This window comes from Neovison vison, chromosome X (genome assembly GCF_020171115.1).
Source record: "Neovison vison isolate M4711 chromosome X, ASM_NN_V1, whole genome shotgun sequence".
NCBI classification, from domain to species: domain Eukaryota; kingdom Metazoa; phylum Chordata; class Mammalia; order Carnivora; family Mustelidae; genus Neogale; species Neogale vison.
The window spans coordinates 33,516,763-33,543,056 of record NC_058105.1 but is presented as its reverse complement, the minus strand read 5'-3'; the positions used below and the strand labels follow the sequence as shown (position 1 = coordinate 33,543,056).

At 35.4% G+C, this 26,294-nt stretch overlaps 1 protein-coding gene and 1 non-coding gene across 4 annotated transcripts in view; both read right to left on the bottom strand.

The window, feature by feature from the left end:
• The window catches only part of LRCH2 (leucine rich repeats and calponin homology domain containing 2), a 103,925-nt gene that overhangs the window by 10,655 nt on the left and 66,976 nt on the right, over positions 1-26,294 (bottom strand). For 2 of the 3 annotated variants that reach the window (XM_044235239.1, XM_044235241.1), the window contains exons 13-20: positions 24,022-24,070; positions 23,827-23,943; positions 16,081-16,125; positions 13,523-13,573; positions 10,077-10,134; positions 9,202-9,314; positions 8,881-9,018; positions 8,650-8,727 (exon numbers count right to left, since the gene is read on the bottom strand). In XM_044235239.1, the coding sequence (XP_044091174.1) occupies positions 8,650-8,727; positions 8,881-9,018; positions 9,202-9,314; positions 10,077-10,134; positions 13,523-13,573; positions 16,081-16,125; positions 23,827-23,943; positions 24,022-24,070 (649 nt within the window). The remainder of the gene's footprint in view (positions 1-8,649; positions 8,728-8,880; positions 9,019-9,201; positions 9,315-10,076; positions 10,135-13,522; positions 13,574-16,080; positions 16,126-23,826; positions 23,944-24,021; positions 24,071-26,294) is intronic. The other variant, XM_044235240.1, reaches the window with a different exon arrangement.
• On the bottom strand, positions 13,050-13,178 carry LOC122897868. Its single transcript, XR_006382697.1, has one exon. It is a non-coding gene; the product is annotated as a small nucleolar RNA SNORA35 (small nucleolar RNA).

Below are 26,294 nucleotides of genomic sequence, written 5' to 3'. Positions count from 1 at the left end.
GGAGTCTGCTTCTCCCTCTGCCTGCCACTTCCTCTGCTTGTTCTCTCTCTCTGACAAATAAAGTCTTAAAAAAAAGGGAGAAAAGACACAAATAAAATCAGAAAGAGAAGCAATCACAACCAACACCACAAAAATACAGACAATTATAAAAGAATATTATAAAAATAATATTCAAAAAAATGGGTAATCTGGAATAAATGGATAAATTCCTAGAAATATATCAACTACCAAAACTGAAACAGGAAAAATTATAACACTTGAACAAACCACTAACCACCAAAGAAACTGAATCAGTTACCAAAATTCTCCCAACAAATAAAAGTCCTGGGCCAGTTGGCCTCACAGGCGAATTCTAACAAACATTTAAAGACTTAATACCTATTCTTTCAAAATGTTCAAAAAAGTTCTTAAAAAAACTTTCAAAATCATTCTACAAACCCAGCATTACCTTGATTCTAAAACCAGACTGAGACTCACATAAAAAGAGAACTACAAGCCAATATTCCTGATGAAAAATTCTCAACAAAATACTAGCAAATCAATCCAACAGTACATTAAAAGAATCATTCAGGGGCGCCTGGGTGGCTTAGTGGGTTAAAGCCTCTGCCTTCGGCTCAGGTCATGATCCCAGGGTCCTGGGATGGAGCCCTGCATCGGGCTCTCTGCTCAGTGGGGAGCCTGCTTCCTCCTCTCTCTGACTGCCTCTCTGCCTACTTGTGATCTGTCAAATAAATAAATAAAAATCTTTAAAAAAATAAAAAATTAAAATTTAAAATTTAAAAAAAAAAAAAGAAGAATCATTCACCAGGATCAAATGGGATTTATCCTTGGGTTGCAAGAGTGGTTCAATATTAGACAAATTAATCAACGTGATATACCACATTAATAAAAGGATAAGAACTGTATGATCCTGTCAATAGGTGTAGAAAAAACATTTGACAAAGTAAACTATAAAACACTGATGAAAGAACTTGAATATGACACAAGAAATGGAAAAGCAGTCCATGCTCATTGACTAGAAGAAAAATACTGTTAAAATGTCCATACCATCCAAAACGATCTACATCTTGAATGCAATCCCTATGAAAATACCACCAGTATTTTTCAGAGCTAGAATAAACAATCCTAACATCTGTATGGAACCAGAAAAGACCCCAAATAACTAAAGCAGTCCTGAAAAAGAAAAGCAAAGCTGGAGGCATCACCATTCCAGACTTTAAACATATATTACAGACCTGTATTGATTAAAACAATATGATACTCACTCAAAAACAGAAACATAGATCAATGGAACAGAACAGAAAACCCAGAAAAGGACCTATAATTATATGGTCAACTAATCTTCAACAAAACAGGAAAGAATATCCAATGGAAAAAAGATAGTCTCTTCAGTAAATGGTGTTATGAAAATTGGACTGCAACATGCAAAGGAATGAAATGGGACTACTTTCTTACACCAAACAGAAAAAAGAAATTCAAAATGTAATAAAGACCTAAATGTGAGATAGGAACCCATCAAAATACTAGAGAACACAGTCAGTAACCTCTTTGACATTGGCTGTAGCAAATTCCTACCATATATGTGTCCTGAGGCAAGGGAAACAAAAGGAAAAAATAAACTATTGGGACTTTATCAAGATAAAAAGCTTCTGAAGAGTGAAGGAAACAAACAACAAAAGCAAAAGGCAGCCTTCAAAATGGGAGAAGATATTTTCAGGTGACATATCTGATAAAAGGTTGGTATCCAAAATTTATAAAGAACTTAAAAAACTTAACCCCCAAAAATGTAATTCAGTTAAAAAATTGGCAGAAGACATGAGTAGACATTTCTCCAAAAATACACATGAAAAGATGCTCAAAATCACTCATCATTAAGGAAATACAAATTAAAACCACAATGAGATATGACCTCACACCTGTCAAAATAGTTAAATCACTCATCATTAAAGAAATGCAAATTAAAACCACAATGAGATATGACCTCACCTGTCAGAATAGTTAAAATTAACAATACAGGATACAACAGATGTTGGAGAGGATGTAAAGAACAGGGAACCCTCTTATACTATTGCTGGGAATGCAAACTGGTGCAGCCACTCTGGAAAATAGCATGGAGATTACTCAAAAAGTTATCTTTTCATCAAGATAAAAAGCTTCTGCACAGTAAAGGAAAGTCAACAAAACGAAGAGACAATGCACAGAATGAGAGAAGATATCCGGAAAGGATGCTACAAACAAAGAGCTGATATCCAAGATCTATTAAAAACTCCTCAAACTCAACACTCAAAAAACAGATAATCACGTCAAAAATGGGCAAAAGACATGAACAGACACTTCTCCAAAGAAGACATACAAATGGCTAACAGACACATGAAAACATGTTCATCATCATTAGCCATCAGGGAGATTCAAATCAAAACCACACTGAGATACTACCTTACACCGGTCAGAATGGCCAAAATCAACAAGACAGTAAACTCCAACAAGTATTGGAAAGGATGTGGAGAAAGGGGAACCCTCTCACACTGTTGGTGGGAATGAAAGTTGGTGCAGCCATTTTGGAAAACAGTGTGGAGATTCCTTAAAAAAAATTAAAAATAGAGCTACCCTATGACCCACTACTGGGTATTTACCCCAAATATAGAGATGTAGTGAAAAGAAGGGCCATCTGTACGCCAGTGTTTAGAGCAGCAATGGCCACAATCACCAGACTGTGGAAAGAGCCAAGATGCCCTTCAAAAGATGAATGGATAAAGAAGATATGGTTCATATTACACCTCCATCAGAAAGGATGAATACCCAACTTTTGTGTCATCATGGATGGGACTGGAGGAGATTATGCTGAGTGAAATAAGTCAAGCAGAGAAAGTCATATGGTTTCACTTACTTGTGGGGCATAAGGAATAACATGGCAGACATTAGGAGAAGGAAGAGGAAAATGATGAGGGAGAATTGGAGGGGGAGATGAAGCACGGTAGACTATGGACTCTGAGAAACAAATTGAGGGTTTTGGAAGGGAGTGGGGTAGAGTTATGGGTGAGCTTGGTGGTGGGTATTAAGGAGAGCATAGATTGCATGGAGCTACATGGTACATAAACAATGAATCTTGGGTGTGGTGCATAAACAATGAATCTTGGAACACTGAAAAAATAAAATAAAATTTAAAAAATAAATAAAAAGTTAAAAATAGTACTATCTTACAACCTACCAACTGCACTACTAGATATTTACTCAAAGGATACAAAAATACTGATTTGAAGGCATACATGAACCCTGATATTTATAACAGCATTATCAAAAATAGCCAAATTATGGACAGAGTCTGAATGTCCATCCATTGATGAATGGATAAAAAAGTGGTATACACAATGGAATATTAATCATAAAAAAGAATGAAATCTTGCCATTTGCAAGGACATAGATGGATCTAGTGAGTATCATAGTAAGCAAAATAAGTCAGTCATAGAAAGACAAATACCATATGATTTCACTCATATATGGAATTTAAGACACATAACAGATGAACAAAGGGGAAAAAGAGAGGGGCAAAAACATAAAACTGAGTCTTAACTATAAAGAACACACTAAGGACTGCTGGAGAGGAGGTGGACAGGGGGACTGGGATTAAGGAGGGCACATGTGATAAGAACTGGGTATTATATGTAAGTTATGAATCACTAAATACTACACCTGAAACTAATATTACACTGTATGTTAACTGACTGGAATTTAAATAAAAACTTGGAAGAAAAAGAATATTCTTTAACTTAGATTGTTGTGACTCTTGCCCAACTCTGTGACTATACTACAAACCACTGAACTATATACTTTAAATCAGTGAATTTTACAGTATGTTAATTATGTTTCAGTAACAATGTTTTAAAAAAAAAAAAATCATTGTGTGTGCCCAATCTCAGGTGTAAAAAAAGAGGATTACTATCCATATCATACAAACACAACTAAAATTTGATCATAGACCTAAATATAAAACATAAGATTATAAAACTTCTAGAGGCAACTGGGTGGATCAGTCGGTTAAGCATCTGCCTTCGGGTCAGGTCATGATCTGGGCGTCTTGGGATCGAGACCCACATTAGAGTCCATACTTGCAGGCAGTCTACTTCTTGCTCTCCCTCCCCTTCATGCTCTCTCTCACTCTCTCTATCAAATAAATAAATAAATCTTTAAAAAAAGATTATAAAACTTCTAGAAATAAACATAGGAGAAAATTTTTGTGACCCTGAGTTATGCAAGGATTTTTTTGGTTTGAAACAAAAAGCAGAATTTTAAAAAATGATATATTTTACTTCAAAAAATATATAACTTCTACCGTTTGAAAGATATTATAGGGGCGCCTGGGTGGCTCAGTCATTAAGCATCTGCCTTTGGCTCAGGTTGTGATCCCAGGGTCTTGGGATTGAGCCCCACATTGGGCTCCCTGCTTGGTGGTAAGCCTGCTTTCCCTCTCCCACTCCCCCTGCTTGTGTTACTACTTTTGCTGTATCTCTATATGTCAAATAAATAAATAAAATCTTTTTTTTTTAAAGAAAGATATTATAATGAGAATGAAAAGACAAGCCAAAGACTAATGCTACAATATTTGTAATTCACACATCTGATAAAGGACTTTGTCCCCTCTTTGTAGAGAAATCTCAAACTCAGTGAGAAGAAAACAACCCAATTAAAAAACAGACAAAAGATTAGAACACTTCATAAAAGAAGTCATACAAATGGCAAATAAGCTCTTGAAAAGATGATCAACATCATTAGTCTTCAAGGAAATGCAAATTAAAACCGCACTGACAAACCAGTACATACCTATTAGAACAGCAGAAATTAAAAAAGAAAAAAACAACATTGACTATATTAAATACTGGTTGAAAATGTAGAGGAACTAGAACTCACACAGTGGTGATAGAAATATAAAATGGTACAACCACTTTGGGAAACAGTTTTTTACTTTCTTATAATGTTAAGTACACACCTACTATCCATTCGTCTTTCCACTCCTGGATATCTACTCCAAATTAAAGAATGCATATAGGGACATCTGGGTGGCTCAGAGGGTTAAGCCTCTGCCTTCAGCTCAGGTCATGATCTCAGAGTCTTGGGATGGAGCCCCACATCAGGCTCTCTGCTCAGCAGGGAGCCTGCTTCCTCCTCCTCTCTCTGCCTGCCTCTCTGCCTACTTGTGATCTCTGTCTATCAAATAAATAAATAAAATCTTTAAAAATAAATAAATAAATAAATAAAAATTCATATATCTGGGGGTGCCTGGGTGGCTCAGTGGGTTAAGCTTCTGCATTCGTCTCAGGGTCCTGGGATCAAGCCCCACATAGGGCTCTTTGCTCAGCAGGGAGCCTGTTTCTCCCTCTCTGTCTGCTTGCCTCTCTGCCTACTTGTGATCTGTCTGTCAAATACATAAAATCTTTAAAAAAAGAAAAAAAGAATGTATATATCTGAAGACTTGTATATAAATGTTCATAGCTATCTTATTTGTGTAAGTGGTCCCCTAAAACTGAAAACAATTCAAATGGCTATCAACAGGTCAATGGTTCAACAAATTGTCGTATATTCATACAATGAAATACTGCTCAGCAATAAAAAGGAATGACTTATTTATACATGCAACAACATTGATGAGTCTTAAAAACAGTTATACTGACTGAAGAAAAGCCAGAAAACAATCATACATATTCTATCATTCCATTTATATACAACATATATACAACTCTAGATAGAAAATGCAAACTAAACTATAATAACAGAAGACAGATTAGTGGTTATCTGGGGAAAAAAAAGATTGCAAAGGGACATAAAGAAAGTTTTGGGAGTGATGAACATGTTCATTATCTTGACTATGGTGATGATTTCACGGTGTATGCATGTCAAAACTTAACAAATTGTACACCTTTTCTATATGTCAATTATACCTCAAAAAAGCTTTTAAAAATAAAATTAAAAAATCTTAAAATGAAAAAAACCTAAATGAGACAACTAACTCTGTATTACCATTTCTAAGTTAGGGAAACAAATTGAAGCTAACTATTAAACTCTTCCCCCACTGCCAGCAGCTGGAGAATTTTGAAAATGGGAGTTGATAACTGGTCGTTTCATACTGCCTCTTATGGTAAGCCTCAGTGGGGCACTAGCCCTTCCCTAAAACAAGCTAAACAGAGATTAAGAGTATGTTAAGTAGAATAGTTTTCATAAGATCTTCCTAACTGATCCCCCTTGCCTACGGTACCAAGTGGTATCTGGAGTTGCAATGTCTTTTCTTTCATGTAAAAGAACAGAAATAGAAAATATCCACATTAGAGGATATGTTCTGAAGTTAGACCACCTGGATTCATAGCTTGACTTCACTGTTTATTAAAGATGTGACCTTGGACAAGTTCCCTAACTTCCCTTGCCTCAGTTTCCTCATTTTTAAAATGTGCATTCATTCAATGAATGTTTATTGAAAATGGCCCCCCAAACTCTTAAAAATGGTAAAACAGAGGGGCGCCTGGGTGGCTCAGTGAGTTAAGCCTCTGCTTTTGGCTCGGGTCATGATCTCGGGGTCCTGGAATTGAGTCCCGCACTGGGATCTCTGCTCAGCGGGGAGTATGCCACTCCCAGCCTGCCTCTCTGCCTACTTGTGATCTCTGTCTGTCAAATAAGTAAAATCTTTAAAAAAAAAAAAAATTCTCGGGCGCCTGGGTGGCTCAGTGGGTTAAGCCGCTGCCTTCGGCTCGGGTCGTGATCTCAGGGTCCTGGGATCGAGTCCCGCATCGGGCTCTCTGCTCAGCAGGGAGCCTGCTTCCTCCTCTTTCTCTGCCTGCCTGTCTGCCTACTTGTGATCTCTCTCTGTCAAATAAATAAATAAAATCTAAAAAAAAAAATTCTCTAAAAAAACAAAAAATGGTAAAACAGAAAAATGAATATAATGCAATGAATATAATGCAACTAGAAAACAAACCTTTCTAATTTTTGTTTTCTTGATAAGAGATTGAGTACAAAAAAGAAAGAGTTAACATAAAAATATTTAAGAATTAAATTTTTTAGGGATGCCTGGTGGTTCAGCTGGTTAAGAATCTGCCTTCGGCTCAGGTTATGATCCCAGAGACCTGGGACCCAGTCCAGCATCCAGCTCCCTGCTCAGAAGGGAGCCTGTTTCTCCATCTGCTTGTGTGTGCTCTCTCTCTCTGACAAATATAGAAAATCTTCAAAAAAAATTTTTAATTACAATAAAAAGAATTAAAATTTTCAAATATCATGTCAGGGGCACCTGAGTGTGTCAGTCAGTTGGGCGTCTGCCTTCAGCTCAGGTCATGATCTCAGTATCCTGGGATCAAGACGCATCAGGGTCCCTGCTCAGTGGGGAGCCAGCTTCTCCCTCTCCCTCTGCTCCTCCCCCTGCTCACTCTCTCTCTTGCTCTCGCTCTTTCAAATAAATAATAAATAAAATCTTAAAAAATCTTAAAAAAATACATTAAAATATCATGTCACACACAGAGATGTAATTAGAGGAGAACAGCGCGTAGTTTCTAAATTACACTGTAATTCAAGTGATTCTCTCTAAATAAATTACATTTATTCACTTGAGGAAAGAGGTCAAAGTGGAATCGTAGACCAGATTATGATGACATGGGTTTTTTAGAGCTAACCCAGCACAGCTCAAGATCAAAAGTATCAAACCAACACAATGTATAAAAAAGTTATACAACATTATATGTCAATTATATCTCAATAAGAATAAATTTTTAAAAATAAAAAAGGGGAAAAAACATAACTATATTGTGATCTGTTAACAATACCATGTCCTCTCAACAGTCAATCATCTTGATGTTAGGCCTAAAATGTTTTCTAAAAAAGCAGTATTTTAATAATTAGTTTTCATTAGACATTTACAATATCGCTTTGTTAATTTTGTTAATACTGCAACTATTATGTGAAACATAAGCCAATTCCTACAAATTTCAGACAAATGTCATCCCATGAGATATTATGTGTTACTAAGATTTCAAATTTGACGTCTTAAATAAAGTTTAAAATGCAGTTAACAAGGGCACTTAGGTGGCTCAGATGGTAGTCTTCCGTTGGCTCAGGTCATGACCCTGGGGTCCTGGGATGGAGCCCCACGTTGGGCTCCCTACTCAGTGGAGAGTCTGCTTCTCCCTCTCACTCTGCCCTCCCGCCCTGCTTGTGCTCTCTCTGGCTCTATCTCAAACAAATAAATAAATAAATAACCTCTTTTTTAAAATAAATAAAACGCAATTAAAACTGCATGCAGATCTTCCCATCAAATTCTACCAATGGATTTACAAAGGAGTCCCAATGTCTCTCAGCAGGAAAAAAATGAAAGTAGCAATTACATCATAATCAAGTTTTAATACAGCCACTATGTCACATTTACGTGACATGATATGTACGATTAACGAACTTTTCCATACATGTAACTGTTTTATAAATGCCTTTGAAAGCAGCTTAAACACATTCATTTGATAGCTGCTATGGTCAAAGCTGGAGCTCAGTAAAATGTACCAAGGGAACATATTCATTTTCATGTTCAGAAAGCATGATTCATCCGATTGTGAAGAAAAAGTCCAGTATGCACACAACAAAGTAACATTTAAGTGACAATTTTGTTAGAAAAATAATAGTTACCTGTGATACACCCAACTTTTTACAAGCATCAAGAAAATTTTCTACATTTCTTCGACATTTTGCCATGCTCAGTTTAGGCTGCAACGTTAAGAGGAAGAAGAAATATTATAAGCATACTTATACAGAAATTTATGAATAAAAAATTAAATTTATTGAGGTATATTATTTAAAGATAGTCTCAAGAAGCTCTATCTTCCTTTAGAGAACTAAAAAACTGTAGATAAAACTTACCACTGCTGGTGATGGCACGTGGATACTAGCTACAGAGCGTGGCCTTATGTGATTCGCTAAATGGCAAAGAACAACCCCATCCATCAGTGCAGCTCCAATGTCATCAGGCAAAATTACTTTTAACCTGGACTCGAGATTCTGTAAAGAAATGGGTACAAATCACAGATACTCTATGTAAATACATATGCTACATATTTATATTACTAATCATTATATACTCCAAAATTTTAAAAACCTCGCGATAAAATTCAGGTATCTTGCTAATTTTCCCAAGTTAAACCCATTTCTACAAAGCAGATCTATAAAGTCAAGTTCACTTACATTGCGAAGTTGTCGTATTTGCTCTCGTTCTTCCCGCAGATGTTCCATCTTTCTTCTCATTGTAAATCCTGGATCTGCTGCCCCATACTCCTGGCGAGATGAGCGGCTAAAAGCTATAAAAACAGAAATTTCCTAGCTTATGACAAGGCTAATAGGAAGACTCAACCAGCGGTGGGAAAAGAGGCATGATAAAAAAGAAGCAGTACAAAACTACATAAAACAGTATTACTTATTAATGCATTCTAAATATTTTTATAGACTATAATTGAAATCTACTTATCTGCACAACTGAAAGCAACAGGGAAGACAAGTGTAACGATTTCTACCACCTATCCATGTTCGTATTTAAGCATGTTATTAGAAACTTATGCTCCAGGTTAAAATTATTATTGAACATAAATCAGCCTTTATTATCTTTAAAGAAAAAGGAAATTATTCTTGAAGGTCAATACAGTTATTCAGGAATAAAAACTATAATTCAATACCTTGCCAAGTAACATGGATCCATTTTCTTTTGGGCTTGCCAAATGCGAAAAGATCCCTTTTTAAAACCACAATATAATGGAGTGCTATAATTTCAAACAGTGTTTGGTCTGCTGGCAGAGTGGTCATTCTAATAGCAGTCACAGTAGAGTAGAAATAAGACTGCAGTATATCTAAGGCAAAAAGCTGAGGTTTCAGGAGCTTGAAGGTAAAGAGGAAGAAAGAAATGGGGAATGGGAATTGGAAAGACAAATAAGGTTAAGAGAAAATTACTTTTAGGAGAGGGGAAAGAATCTATGTGTACTTAAAACTATGGAATCAATCCCACTTAAGCTGGAAAACTCTAGTTTCATATATAACCAAAAAATTTTATTTGCAGAATATATACTTACCTGATCTAGGCTTCAAGCCAAAAGGACCATGTGAAAAACCATCGGTTCTATCATATTCCTAAAAAAAAAAAAGAAAAAAAAAAGAAAGAAAGAAAAGAAAACCACTTTTCTTTCAAAATAACCAAGATAGTTATTCATATCCATTCCAATCTTTGAAGTATTTGTTCCTATGATTAGTGGAGTACAGAAAGGCAAACTGCATTTCAATTCAAAATTATACATTTCACTTTTAAAAGGTCTACAAATATTTGCTAATTAATCTGACTACATAAGCTTTTAAATACTTCTCATAGTATAAGGAAAATGAAAAATTACTGAATTATACAAAATAGGTACTGGAGTATCTGGGTGGCTCAATCAGTTAAGCATCTGCCTTCAGATCAGGTCATGATCCCAGGATCCTGGGATGGAGCCTCACATGGGGCTCCCTGTTCAGCAGGGACCCTGCTTCTTCCTCTACTCCTCCCCCTGCTTGTGCTCTCTCTCAGTCTCCTTTGTTCTTTCCCTCAAATAAATAAATAAAATCTTAACTAACTAACTAAATAAAAAGGTATTATTTTTTGAATGAACAATGAGATCAAAGCCTCCACAAAGTGAAATAAGCTTCAGTGAAAAAATAAGTGAATTTAGCAACATTCACGCAGTTATCTATTATGGACTTGACATTTAGTAGATCATATGAGGCAAACCTGCACATTCATACTAATAGGGGGTGACAGGTGACACTAACATGATAAATTATCATCTCTTCTATTTGAATAAATTGTTTCGAAATACTTTCACACAGTGGTGTGGTGTGCTATGGAAAGAAATAGTATATTTTTAAAATCTGAGCTTGGAGTTAGAAAGCTTAGGCTAAATTTTGAGCAAAACATTCAATTTCTCAGGGTACCTGGCTGGTTCTGTCAGTTTGGCATCTGCCTTGGGCTCAGGTCATGATCTTCAGGTCCTGGGATCAAGCCCTATATCAAGCTCCCTGCTCAGTGGGGATTCTACTTCTCCCTCTCCCTCTGACCCCTGCTTGTGCTCTATCTCAAATAAATAAATAAAATCTTTCAAAAAAAATTTCTCTGTGACTTTCTCCATATTTAAGATGGAATGAAGATTAACTCAGATAACTAAAAGAAAGCACTTTGGAAATTGTACAGTGATAAGAAAACATAATTTCAGGGGCGCTTAGGTGGCTCAGTGGTTTAAAGCCTCTGCCTTTGGCTCAGGTCATGATCTCAGGATCCTGGGATCGAGCCCTGCATCGGGCTCTCTGCTCAGCAGGGAGCCTGCCTCCCCCTCTCTCTCTGCCTGCCTCTCTGCCTACTTGTGATCTCTGTCTGTCAAATAAATAAATAAAATCTTAAAAAAAAAAAAAAGAAAACATAATTTCAGCCGTATCTTATTTAATGCTTGCAATAACTATGAAGCAGCTAGAGTATGGGTTTCAGTCACTTGTCTATCATTTATTGATTGGGGTCTTAGGGTATGGTTACCAATCTCTTCAGCTATAAAATCATGAGGATAATACCAGCTCATGGGACTACTTCAGGTTCAAGTGTATAGGCAAACACTTTGTTAATAGTATAGTACTAGGAATGCCTGGGTAGCTCAGTCAGTTAAGTGTCTGACTCTTGACTGAAGCTCAGGTCTTGATGTCAGGGTTAGGAGTTCAGTCCCTGCCGTGTGTTCTACGCTGGGTATGGAGTCTACTAAAAAAAAAGACTAAACAGTATAGGGGTGTCTGGGTGGCTCAGTCAGTGGAGCATGTAAGTTTAAGCCCTATGTTGTGCATGGAACCTACTTGAAATTTAAAAAAGATAATAATAAATAAAATAATAATAAAAAATAGTACACTACTATACTAATTGTTTTTACCATTGTCTTTCACAGATGAAATGGAAGTAATCAAAATTTTGTTGATTCTCTAAATCTTCTGTTGATTAACATGTTATACGCAGTTCAAGCTGAATGTTAGTTGAGCCACCAAAGCACATTTTCATCGCCCCATTCATCCACAAGCTCATAGTTTATGTTCATTATTCTAGTTAAAGTGTTACGAATTCCCCAAAATCTGACTTATCCAAATGCAAGCAAAATGTATTATAAAAGCAATATAATTTATTTGAGAAAAATGGCACTAATACTCTCCCCATGAGCAGAGATGATAAAATCATAAGGAAATTAGGGAACTAGTAACTGATATGCTTACATTTATTATAAATGAAAGTAAAAGAAAGGATTAACAAGATCATGTGACAAAGACTAATTTTAGGATATCCTAATTTAAATTACTTTTTAAAAGAATCCAAACCATTTTACTTGCCATTATACATAATTTAGACATGTTTATAAAGCTAATACCAAAAACATTTAAAAGTTTTATAATGCGGAGCACCTGCGTGGCTCAGTGGGTTAAAGCCTCTGCCTTTGGCTCAGGTCATGATCCCAGGGTCCTGGGATCGAGCCCTGCATGGGGCTCTCTGCTCCATGGGGAGCCTGCTTCCTTCTCTCTCTCTGCCTGCCTCTCTGCCTACTTGTGATCTCTGTCTGTCAAATAAATAAACAAAATCTTCAAAAAAAAAAGTTTTATAATGCAACTCACCCAAAACAAAAGTTAAATGATCCTGGCTTTAAAAAAAAAATTAATACCACTTATATAAAATGAAATACTATCTATGTCATTAACCAAAGTTACATGATGAATATGGATGTTCCAAACATTTAGACGAAGTTCTGAATTCACCAAGTGAATACATAATCCTTTCTTTACCAATGCCAACACACTTTTAGAACACTAAATAATCTGAAGTAGAAAAGATACGGTTTCAAATATTTTAAATTTATCTCCTGTTGTAAAGTAATGGGTCTAACTAAATTAGAATTGGTCATTCAAGCCACCAGAGTATTTCGGTGAGATCTCACAAATCTTGACTTTCATCTACCCTTCTCCCCTTCCCCCGCTTAGGTCTAATATGACAAGAAAGGTGTACCCTCCTGTCGATAGGAACAACCCACCACAGGGAAGTTTCTCGTGGAAAAAGGAAGTTTCTCTTGCATTGCTTTCAGACCTAATTGGTTACGAGAAAAACCAAAGGCCATTGCACAATGCTGAAGTACTTCTTCCAAATATAAAATTGCGAAGTTGTTCTTAACATTTATTTGAAAATGTAGATGAATTATAAAACATAAGAATTTTATAAGGTGAATGTCTTATAGTCTATGCTCTATAGGCATTTTCCAATAAGTAATTCAGGTAATACTATTACTATAAATATTTGTACAAAAGATGGTGTTTTTAGAATTTTTTATAGGCTAGGTTTGCACATATTAAACTACTATGGATTTCTTAATATGGGTGAATAAATTATATTGTTTAAAAGAAAAAGAATGATGAGATTAAAGAGAAGAAACAAGGAAGAAACCTAAGTAAACACATATAAAAACAGAACTTGTACCTCAGATGATACTGGAGATTGTGGTGAGATATTAGCATTATCACTGTCTTGCTAAAATATAAAAATAAAAATATGAAAGATGAAATTAAAATACAAATGATGATTTAGACATACAAAAGAAAAACTGAAAACTGTTTTGATCAACTGCTAAAGGAAGAATCTGGAAAATACTATCAACCACCTTGCCACTCAATATGTGGTCTGTGAACCAATAGCATCTGCACCCTCTTGGAGCTTGTGAAAAATGCAGAATCTCAGGCCAACCCTAGACCTGCTGAACCAGACTCTGTATTTCAATAAGATCCCCTGGTGATTGATTCAAAAGCACTTTAAGGTATGAGAAGCACTATCAATTCACATCAAATATTCCTAAAAAATCTATTTCCCTTAAATAACAAAAATGAAAAAATCTTTCTGTATTTTTTAGAAGAGATACATATTTAGGATTAATTATTGATGGGACATGACAACAAGATGCTACAATCTGAAAGAGGTATATGGAGGCATACAAAAATTTTATCACCCCAGGACAAACATTTTACATGGAAAATTATGTGTATCTAATATTTGCTGAGAAGTAAATACAAAGAACTTAACTGCATAAAACAATATTAAATGGTCCATGATTTTGAATGACTACTACCAACCAAATACAAAAATCTTCACATTTAACCTTGAATATGCATGCCACATAAGACGTTTATTCATCATTCAACAACAGATTATAGACTGCCTACTATATGTCAGACATGGTACTAGACAGTGGGGATATTAACATTTAGTAAAATATCATCCACTCAAGGATCTCTTAGTCTAGGGGGAAATGATATTCATTGTGCAGGTAATACAACCTTCTCAGTACAATGACAAAGCTATGCATGGCATATTATGAGGCACGGGTAAGGGGCATTTGGGGAACTGGAAGGGGTGGTAAACAAAGGCAAATCTCCTGAGAAAGTGAAAAATTGAGTAGGTGTTTACCAGAAAGAGAAGGAATGAACAACATTTCAAGATGTCCAAAAGGACAATGGCACAGAAGCAAAAATGAAAGAAAACTTTTGAGCAGTCCATATTGGGAGAGTACAGTGAAAGAAAGAGAAAGCAGGACAGATTATGAGTTGAGACTGATGTGCTAAGCAGGGGCCTGCTGAGGAAGAACCAAGAATTTACCTTCGAAGTGACAGGGACACAGTGAAGCTTTCTAATCAAGGGGATGGCCTGAGCTCATTTTTGTGTTCTTTGGAGCAATCATTATGGCTGCAAGGAGGAAAGTGGGCTATAGAAAGGAAAAAGAGCAAGGATGATATTGCCTGTGGTACAGGCAAAAAAATGCTAAGCGCCTGTGCCAGGGCAGAAAAAGCAGAAATGGAGGTGGAGAATGTATTCAAAATATTTCAGTATCACAAAGAAAAAGTAGGTATTTGGTAACTGATTAGATATTAAGGCAGGCAGGACCAAAGTGAATATAAAATACAAAGGGACATGATGTCCATCAACTGATTAATGGATAAAGAAGATGTGGTATATATCTACACTGGAATATTATGCAGCCATCAAAAATGAATTCTTGCCATTTGCAACAACGTGGATAGAACCAGAGGGTGTTATGTTAAGTGAAATAAGTCAATCAGAGAAAGACAATTATCATATGATCTCACTGATATGAGGAATTTGAGAAACAAGACAGAGGATCACAGGGGAAGGGAGGGAAAAATGAAACAAGATGAAACCAGAGAGGGAAACAAACCATAAAAGACTCTTAATCTCAGGAAACAAACTGAAGGTTGCTGGAGGGGGGGGAGGGAGGTTTGGGTGGCTGGATGATGGACATGGGGGAGGGTATGTACTAAGTGAGTGCTGTGAATTGTGTAAGACTGATGAATGACTGAAACAAATAATACATTATATATTAATTTTTAAAAAGTTTTTTTAAATACAAAGGGACAGGAACAATGCCAAGCTGTACCTCTAGCTCAGGGTTCAGCAAACATTTTCTGTGATTCCATTTCTTAAAGTTTTCAGAAGCCCTGCCATCAAATTACCTACCAATCCCTCTAATGAAAAATACACAAAGCTTAAGTATTTATGGTGATGACACTATATCATTTCAAAAATGCTAGGCTGCTCTATAATTTAAAACAGTGAGATAGAAAAATTTATAGTAATGCACAAGCTGTAGCAACTTAATTTTAAATGTTAAAATAGTACACAAAATTTGTAAAAAAAAAAAAGATTAATAAATTCCAAAAGAATCTCAAATGGTCACGATGTTGATTTAGGAAAACAATAGATGAGAAAATGTAAAAGACAAATGTTATTAATAAAATTCTAAAATTGAACTATTAGAAATTCTGTTCAAAATAAAGGATATATGGAAATTACATGATTAAATTAACAATTGCACGATGATGCTCAGCTTTTATTATTGGAAAAAACCCATGCATTAAATCACTAACCAAGAAACTGACAGAGGTATTACATTTTACTCTGAATGAGCCAAATACATATAAAAAGTAAACATTTTTAAATAATTGCTACTATTACCCCCCTTTTCTCACCTCATCCTTTTCATTGCCACTTGAACTCTTCCTTGATGATTTATACTGAAAAATATTTAAAACATACACTTTATTTTTCTTTGAACACATGAGTTCTCTATCAGTAGTAAATTATATGTAAGGTTTATTCATATTTTGGTAGATTTATTAAATTATCTGATACTAACTTTAATTACAGAACCAATTTAAACAGTCCTACCAGTCACTAATAGCTAACACAAACAGTGGTTTCATAGCATCGTTCTATATATCTATTAACATTTCCTTCCTGAGCCAATCCGCTTCCCATTCATTCAAATTTTCTATCTGAAAGTTGTCTTAAACTCTCTGTTTTTCTTAATTCACTATATCCAAAACATCATTGTCAATTTTTTCTGTAATGTCTTTCAGGCTTACTTCCAAATTCGTACAACTACCAACTTATCCTAGGCCCACATTACCTCACACCTAGTGGGTAATCTCACCATTCAAAAAAGCCATTTATTGTTAAGAAACCTACTGATTTCAAGTAAAAAAAAAAAAAAAACCATTATGTTAGGTATATATATTGATCATACAATAACAGTAATAGTGATAATACCTAATACTTATAGAAGCGTTTACTAAACACCAGGCACTGTCAAAAGTGTGTTACATGTATCAACCCATTTAATCGTCCTAACAATGCTAAAGTGAATACTATTTGCATTTTATACTGAGGCACAAGGTCATATGTTTAAAATAAAAAATGCTAGTGTGTGAAAAAGTGCTTGTTTTTAGAATCAAGAATTAAAGAAATACAGTGTGACAACCACTATAGTTCTTGTTTCAAAGTCCTCTAGGGTTATTATTTCTCAATCCTCCTCACCACAAATAATCCTGCAAATCTGTGCCAGATTAAAACACTCAAAACACTACTTGCAACTCATGACTCCCCTACTGAAAACCTACTTTCAAATTATGTTCAAATTTCTTTACATGGCATTCAAAGTTCTACTTAATGGCCCTCTTTACTTATGCAGCTTATAATCCATAACTCTTGGAAACTAGATAATCTACCTGAGAGCTCAACCACAGACTGGGAGGCAAGCAGTATTAGGGATTACAAATATCAAACCTAAGTTCCTTCACTGCCTCTCCCGTGATTTATGACAGCTATCACTAATCTACCAGGGTGCTCTCTCCAGCTGATTCCAGACATAATCTCAATATGTTTACACCCAGTGTTCCAGATAGCCACTGAATGGAGTTGTGGCACGTGTGAAAAAACCTACTTGCCATCCCTAGGCATGATGCTTGCAGACAATTTGTGTTCTTGGTTCTATTCTACTTCAACAAAAGAGTGACGGGGTGCCTGGGTGGCTCAGTGGGTTAAAGCCTCAGCCTTCGGCTCAGGTCATGGTCCCAGGGTCCTGGGATCAAGCCCCACGTCGGGCTCTCTGCTCAGCAGGGAGCCTGCTCCGCCCCCCCCCCCGGGCTGCCTCTCTGCCTACTTGTGATCTCTGTCTGTCAAATAAATAAATAAAATCTTTAAAAAAAAAAAAAAAAAGAAGAGTGACATTTGCACAGCAGACCCTAGGACCTGAAGATGGCATCAGTCATAACAGTAAAGGAAAAGAAATTCTTGGACAGAGGAGCTGCTAAGTTGAAGGATCTCACTCCTAAAGGCACTGTTGGGGTTTTTCGAAGATGTTACTACCAGTATTACAAGTACGACAATGTGAAGAAAGGGACCATCATTGGGGTTTCTATGTTGTTGGCATCTTACATGCTTTTCAACTACTGCCTTTCACTCAAGGAACTCAAACATCAACAGCTACATATGTACCACTGAAGAGGGCCCAGAGTGGAGGGTGCAGTCTGCATTCCTGACCTTGACCTTCTCTGTCAGGCATCACTGATATTTGTTGAATCCTTTCCTACTTTAACTGAGAATTAATACCTGATAAAAGAAGACTGGTACAAAAACAAAAACAAAAAAAGAATGACATTGGAGTGAATAATAAGCTAATATTTATTAAATGTATACTTTGTGGCAAGTGCTATTCTCATAACCACTTCACATTATCAAGTAATTCAGTAGTTATAGAATCCTGTAAAAGAAGATACTATCATTCAAGGATAGAAAAAAATTAAGCTCAGCAAGGTCAGGTGATTTGGCAAAGTCACACAGTTCGTGAATATCCAAGTTAAAAACTGGAACCAAAGCATCTTGATTCTAGAAGCCAAGGCTCTAAACCACTATGCTCTACTACCATCTCTAAATCCTGAAAGATTAGTAGAAGTTTGCCAGGAATAAAAAGAGCAAGTGGGCATCCTCAGAAGGAAAGCACAGAGGAATAAAAAAGCTTAGCCTATGTAGAAAACAAAAAGTAGTGGTATGGCGGGGCACCTGGGTGGCACAGTCAGTTAAGCTTCAAACTCTTGGGTTTGGCTCAGGTCATGATCTCAAGGTTGTGAGACTGAGGCCCCTGCTGGGCAGGCTCCACACTCAGCGGGGAGTCTACTTGAGATTTCTCTCTCCCTCTCCCTCTGCCCTTCCCCACCCATGCTCTCTCAAACTAAAATTAAATAAAGAAATAACTCTTTAAAAAATAATAGCAGTATGGCTAGTGAGGAGAGTGAATTGTAGCAGGTAATAAAATTTAGAGAAGTAGATGAACACATCTACTTCTTACACATCGACATCTACATCTTAAACACATCTACATCTTAAAAGCCCAAACTTTGTGTTACTGATAATAGAGAACCAAGAAACAAATTTAAGTCAGGGGATTTCTCTAAGGACTGTGAAATTACAGATAGGGAGGCCAATTAAGAAGTTATTACAGGGGCACCTGGGTGGCTCAGTGGGTTAAGCCTCTGCCTTCGCCTCAGGTCATGATCCCAGGGTCCTGGGATTGAGCCCCGCATTGGGCTCTCTGCTCAGCCGGGAGCCTGCTTCCCCCCCTCTCTGCCTGCCTCTCTGCCTACTTGTGATATCTCTCTCTCTCTCTCTCTCAATCTGTTAAATAAATAAATAAAATCTCAAAAAAAAAAAAAAAAAGAAGTTATTACATTTGCCTAGACAAGAAAGAATGAGGGTTCCAACAAAAGCAAGGGCAGTAGAGATGGAGAAGAAACGATGAATTGGAGAAAGGACATATAATTAACATCCTGGTGATCAATTAGGTGAGAGGAATAAGAGATGGAAAGATCCAGGAGGACAGAGGTATAGAGCACAGACAACTGGATAGACATTGCTACCATTAACTCAAAGAATAGAGAGGAAGAGCAACTTCTCTGCAGGAGAGGGGCAGGAGGGAGAGACGTATCAAACTTGAAATACATGTAGGGCATCCAGACAATTAAAACACAGGTCTGGAGACTAGGAAAAAAGCTGTGGGATGTAAATTTAGACCCCCACCCCCGAATATGAGACATCTGGAGTCATAAAAGCTTCAGAGAGCATTTTTAGGGTAATGAAAAGAAGATGAACCTGTAAAAGCAAGCAGAAGCAAAGTCAGAAGAGAAGTTAAACAAGAACATCCAAAAGAAAACAGAAAAACCAAGGAAGAAAAATGAGATAGAAAACAAGAAAGAAGTTTCAAGAAGAGATATGTGGTAGTGATCATTGTCATATTCTTAGATACAGGGGCGCCTGGGTGGCTCAGTTGGTTAAGCCTCTGCCTTCAGCTCAGGTCATGATCTCAGGGTCCTGGGATCAAGGCCCAAATCAGGCTCCCTGCTCAAACAGAGAGTCTGCTTCTCCCTCTCCCTCTCCCTCTCCCTCTGCCTCTGCCTGCTGCTCCCCTTGCTTGTGCTCTCCCTCTGTCGAATAAATAAATAAAATCTTTAAAAAAAAATTCTTAGGTACATGTTAAGCTCTAGGTAAGAGGTTATTTCAATGAAGAAGTGGAAGCAGAACCCAAACTGTGGTGGGTTAAGGAGTGATCAGAACCTGGAGATATAGAAACGGTAAGTCTGGCCCTAAGAGGAAAGAGACAAGGCAACAGCTCCAAGGGGACTTGGGATAACTGCAGAGCTCTGAGCTCATGTATCCGATCGAAAGTAAAGACATGGAAAGAATATAGAAAAGTGAGTGAATAACTGATAAAGGAAAGAAACCAAGTGTAATGAGGTCAAGAACACAGATAATGAGACTTGTAGTACTATAACTCAACTACACTTCCAATTAAAAATATCCATGATATATGAAAACTTAGGAAGGCACTCTTTAGTTTGCACTACTGCACAGATTTAAAGGTCTTAACACCCAAAACCTAATATATGCATAGATTTGAGAATATTCTAGAAGTCCAACTTTATTGAATCAATTCAGCTGTTCTCAATTAGTATTAGTCTGAATAACTAAAGTTTATTATATCTAAATTCAAGTAATTTAGTAAAGACCTATTTACAAACCAAAGAAACAAAAAAGGTCAGTTAACTTCTGAAGCTTATGTTAATTTCACAGAAGAGCCATTAACTTGTGCAAACTCTGACTCAGAACAAAACAAATCAGGTTATTTCACAAAGCCAGTTGGCTTCCCTATTCTAGGATAAAATTAGTCATGATCAGAGAAAATACATAAAAATATTTTCCTTGGCATTAGCCTTTAAATGCACATATACTGTATTTATGAAATCAGATATTTATTTAAGGGTCATTATAATGTTTTATCATAACAGCAATACGATACATTTGTAGACAAATACATATGGCATTTCAATAAATCAAATAATCCTTAAAACTAATATGGCATAGTTATGTTCATGCTTTTTAACTTTCTTGTTTAGAAATCAACCAAGTGCATTTAGAAATCTATGTATTATTATTTTTAGAAGAAATTAAAGCTACTAATTTACATTAAACATAATTTATCAAAAATTAGACGTTCATATTTTGTTGTGAGTCTTATTAAAAGTATTAATACACTTCTGTAAAATGTAATCTACATTTTCCTTTCTTTAAGAGATTTTTAATAAAGTAATGTATTTCCTGAAATATGTTTACTTTAAAAATGCAGTGACTTTATTTTGACAATGAGGACATTATTTTATTTAGTGGAGTAGTAATCTACACAAGAGTGGTCTGGGAGTCTAGAAGAGTTAGTGTAACTCTCCTGCAATGATTTTTTTATTCATATAATCTGACCCAATTTATCTTCTTGCTCACATAATCTGGCCAGTATGTTGAAACCTTTTTTACTTAGTTTCAGAGGCTTACCTGAAAAACGTTACTATCCAAGATCAGTCTTGGCAACTGAGAAATAATATACAAAGAGACCCACGCACACAAACATACACACATCAATAAATATATTGAATAACAAAAGTGCCATTAATAATTTACCATGGAACACAAAGAAATCTTGTGGCTCAGTCATTTACATGTGCTGGGATAAAGTTGCACAAAATCTCTGTATGTTTCTTAACACCACAAAGCTAACGGGGCTCTCACTGAGTGAGCTTGGTATTATTTGGATATATATCTCTAAAGTAGTATATTTTCGTGTTTAATCAACTATAAATCCAGATTAAATTCAGTAATATATCCTATGAATAACCCTTTTGATTCTTGGGAGATGGGTGATAAAGAGAAATTTTATTTTTAAAATAAAGACACTTCATAGGTATCAACGATGTCTTAAACAAGAAAATACTGGCAGTTCTAAATAATGGTTTTGACTTAGACAGTAGTAATTTCAGGTTTATATCTTTTTTTACAGCTTAGGAAAAAACTGTTGACATTCCATTTTTTTCAGTGTCCTAACACTGACATCTTCTGACTGCTGAGGAGAACTACATATCTCCTTGAAATATTTCCCAATGACTAAAGCTTAACTTTGCACCCACTTTACTAAAAGCATGGAAGCAATTAACATTTGTTGAATGCAGATAATGTAATGAATATTTCAAACACTACCTCATTCGATCTTTTAGTGCTTATAAAATAGAAATATTATAGGAGGTATGCTTAAGTCTTAAAAATAATACATTTAACAAATGATGCTATTAAACCAAACAACCATTTTGTAAAGGCTCACTGAGTCTTCTGTTAAGACTTTATTGAGAAGTTCACTTGGGTTACTGTATTTTTAAAAACAATAAAACTGTATTGATCTGAAAGTTTTCATTTGATATCAGGTTATCCACAGTAGATAAACAGGCAATGTAGCATAAGCTCTGGGTTCAAATCTTAGCTCAACTGCTTAATACCTAAGTGAGGCAAAGCATATTACTTAGCCTCTCTGTGCCTTAATTTCCCTACCTGTAAAATAGGAATGATAATTGTACTTACTTCATAGGGCCGTTATGAATATTAAATTAATTGATACTTGTAAAGTACGTAGAACAGTGCCTGGCACTTAGTAAGTGCTATGCAAGTGTTTTGATAAACTGTCAGAATTTAGGTGCTTTTACTTTACTAGCAGATCAAATAAATACCAAAATCTATTCCATTAGTCAGAAAAACTAAAATTTCCTCCACATCATCCCTCATCCATCAGGTTTTATCTACTAACAAATTTTACTGAGTGCCTTTGTTCAAGGTCCTATAAACTGAAAGAGGAGATTCTGAAATAAGTGTCAGAATGTAAATATAACTGCAGATCTGTAAAGACCTGGGATAAATGGATTTTGACCACTACTGACCAGGGTTCTGCTTAGAATGTCCTTGTTTTTTTCCCTAACTCTTATTTCTTCACAATCTCTCATATGGACCAGGTAATATGAAGCTCAATAAAAGGATTCAGTAATTAATTACTCATAGAAGTATGAAACTTATCACAGGCTTCCTACGACACCTAACATTATTGTTTTGGTCATATGATACTACTTCAAAATGTGTTATATTCCCATATAAGTAAACTGATCAATGTGTACATATAACCGCTTCTACCAAACAGAAAAACATGAAATACAATCCTATCCGTTAATGATATAAACCTCAAACTACCTATAATTTAGCATAGAACTACATATTTACATAAAATTACTATTATTAAATAAAAATTAGGCTTGGGGAACAGGTGCACAAAAACAACAGAATTTGGTATTCACGGGGCAGGAAGCTTTCCTGTACTGTTCATCTGAGTCAGGAATTCCAGTATAATGGATTCTGACTAGTACTGAAGATTATGCTAATTCCACTGGTTTCTATAAACATAGCAGACTTTAACCACAAATGAATAATATTACAATATTTATAAGGGTATACACAGCAAAATTTCACTAAAACGCCATTAACTAGAAATTTGGGATGATTCAAATAATCTAAACTTTTAATTTACCTAAGATAAAAGATCATCTTGAGAAATCTACTAAGGTAGCAAGAAGAAAAAATGGGGGAGAAACAATTTCAAGCATTTTTAGAGACACGTAAGTAGCATTTATTTAGATAGAAACAGTTAAATGCTAATTGCAAATACATGTGAACTATATATAGTGAAACAAATCTACTGAAAGACTTTTCTAGCCAGTTCTTTTAAAACATAACTACATATTGCTACAACTAGCAGTATAACAAACATTCTATTTTCATGTCAAGTATCTGGTAAATCACAATTCACATTGGTCTACAGAGTCATTCTTAATTATTCTGAATTACTGAAATTTCATATATTTAACTGGATCATATTATATATACCTATGCATGTGGGAAACCAAGATAAAATAGTACATTTACTACATGTAACTAGAGTTATAGGCTACCTTATTAATTCAAAACTTATAAAACCAAAGCTAATAACTACAAAGTAAATTTTGCAATTTAATAAAAAGTACCTTGAAATATTCTTTTCTAATCTGTTTGCTCCGCCTCCTTTCTTCACTCTGCCAGATTATAGGTTGAGATTCTGGCCACTGCTGTTCATCTATTTGATCCTTCTGATTTTCTAAGGGCTGTAATGAGACAATTTCTTTTAACTAAATAAATGAGAACAAAATATTAGATATAACAGGAATTCATTTTCCTCTTACCTGCCATGTGAGGGGTGATAACGGTGAATTAACTTCATCTGCTGAGACACTACAAAATTAAAGATGCCTTAATATGGTAAAAAATTTAAACTTACCCTTAGGAATTTATTATGAACAATAAAGAGTTGTCTCTCTCTCTCACTCTCTCTTTTTTTTTTTATACCAGAAATCTAAAAAATTTACCCATGTCTATAGTTTGAACTAATAACATAAAACTTAAAGTCCAGAACAACATATTTAAGTTCCCAATCACTTCTATTCCTTTAAAAAACTCAAAATTCGTTTATTTAATATCATCCCATGCAAAAGACTACTCTAAGGACTTTTTAGAGGCCAAAAGAAATGTAATACCTAGACATACAGTGAAAAAACAGAATGTTTATTACATTGAATCATTAAAAAAAAATAAAAATCAAATAATTTTATACAAATTTATTTTTTTTTAATGTCAAAGAGATTAGAGGAGTAATTCCTTTTTGACTATTGAATTACAGATTATGAACCTCTAACCACCTTCATTCTGACACACAGGGGCTATGGCTGAAATTCTTCTCATCTATTTTTGTCAGGAAAAGTAAACTGCACATCTTGTTATTAGGCAAGAAGTTCCTTTGAAAAAAATACACAGACAAAATGCCCACTAGAGCTATTATAATTCAACACTGTTGTAGAACTTCTCTATTGTACAGTAAGAAAGAACATTTAAAAATTAGAAAGAAACAAATTTTCAAAATTTATGGAAAATATGATTATCCAAAGGGGAAAAAAAACCCATCATTATTATTAAAAGAAGTTTACCAGTTATACAAAAGTTAATAGCTTTCTCATATATCAATTATAACAAGCTATAAAATATATTAGGAAAAAAATTCATTCATAAAAGGAAGGAAAAGCAAAAATACTAGGAACAAACTTAACTTAGACATGCATGAGACCTACAAGAAAAAAAACTACCCATGTTGGGGCACTTGAGTGGCTCAACCAATTAAGCATCCAACTCCTAATTTCAGCTCAGGTCATGATCTCGTGGTTGTGAAATCAAGCCTCAACATTGAGCATGGAGCCTGCGTGGGATTCTCTCTCTCCCTCTGCCACCAACCCTGTTCCCTATTTCCCGTTTGTGCTCTCTTTCTCTCTCTCAAAACAAAACAAAACAAAACAAAAACTACCAGTGTGTCTAGAAAGGAAACTGAATAACTATAAAGTCCTTAGAAAGACTAAATATTGGGCACATGGGTGGCTCAGCTGCTATGCATCTGCCTTCAGCTGAGGTTATGGTCCCAGGGTCCTGGGATGGAGCCCTGTGTGCCGGACTCCTTGCTCAGCCAAAGGCCTGCTTCTCCTTCTTCCACTTCCCCTACTTGTGTTCCCTCTCTCGCTGTCTCTCTCTCTGTGTCAAATAAATAAATAAAATCTTAAAAAAAAAAAAAGGAAAGACTAAATTTTATGGGTATAACCATTTCAAATTATTTGGAAGCTGAAATAAAATATAATAAAAAATAGAAAGTATTTCTGGGCTTGTATTAGAGACTTGATAAAAGAATTTCAAAGTTAATTTGGAGAAAAGTTAGATAATAAAGGGGACTTCCCTACCAGGAAACTGCACATATTCTATTAAAGTAATTAAATACTACGAGATCCAGAATTTATAGATTTTCCAGTGACAACCTATGATTTAAAAAATGAAATTCACAATTGTCATAGAAATGATAGGCTATGTAGCAAATAGTGTTGAGACAACTGATTAACCAATTATAAAACACACAAAGAAAGAAAGAAAAACAGAGGGTGAGGAGGGTAGGGAGTGAGAAAAAGAGAGAGGGTGCAAAAGAGGAAGAAAAAACTAACTACCTTACCTCATATAAAATACCAAAGTTAATGACTAAAAGATTTAAGTATGAATAAAGATGAAATCACATAAGTATATGAAAAATATGGGCAGTAAGTTTTTAAATGTTGGGGCAGGGAGTTATATGAAAGAAACAAACTAAACATTGACAAAACATAACAAAATGTAAGAATTAGACTTTGCGTCTGGCCAAGATAGAATAACGGTGGTCAGATTTATACCCTGACAGAAAACACTATAAGAGCAGACAAAATATATAGAATTCTGCTTTCCAGAATACTGAGTATCAGGCAAGAAAAAAAAAAAGACATTTTATCCCTTACAGATGGGTAACAAACAAGGTGAAACCCCCATAATTGCATCAGGCTGCTGCAGGAAAAGTTTCCAGGCTTCTAATCCAGAGAGGAGGAAACAAAGGTCCAGG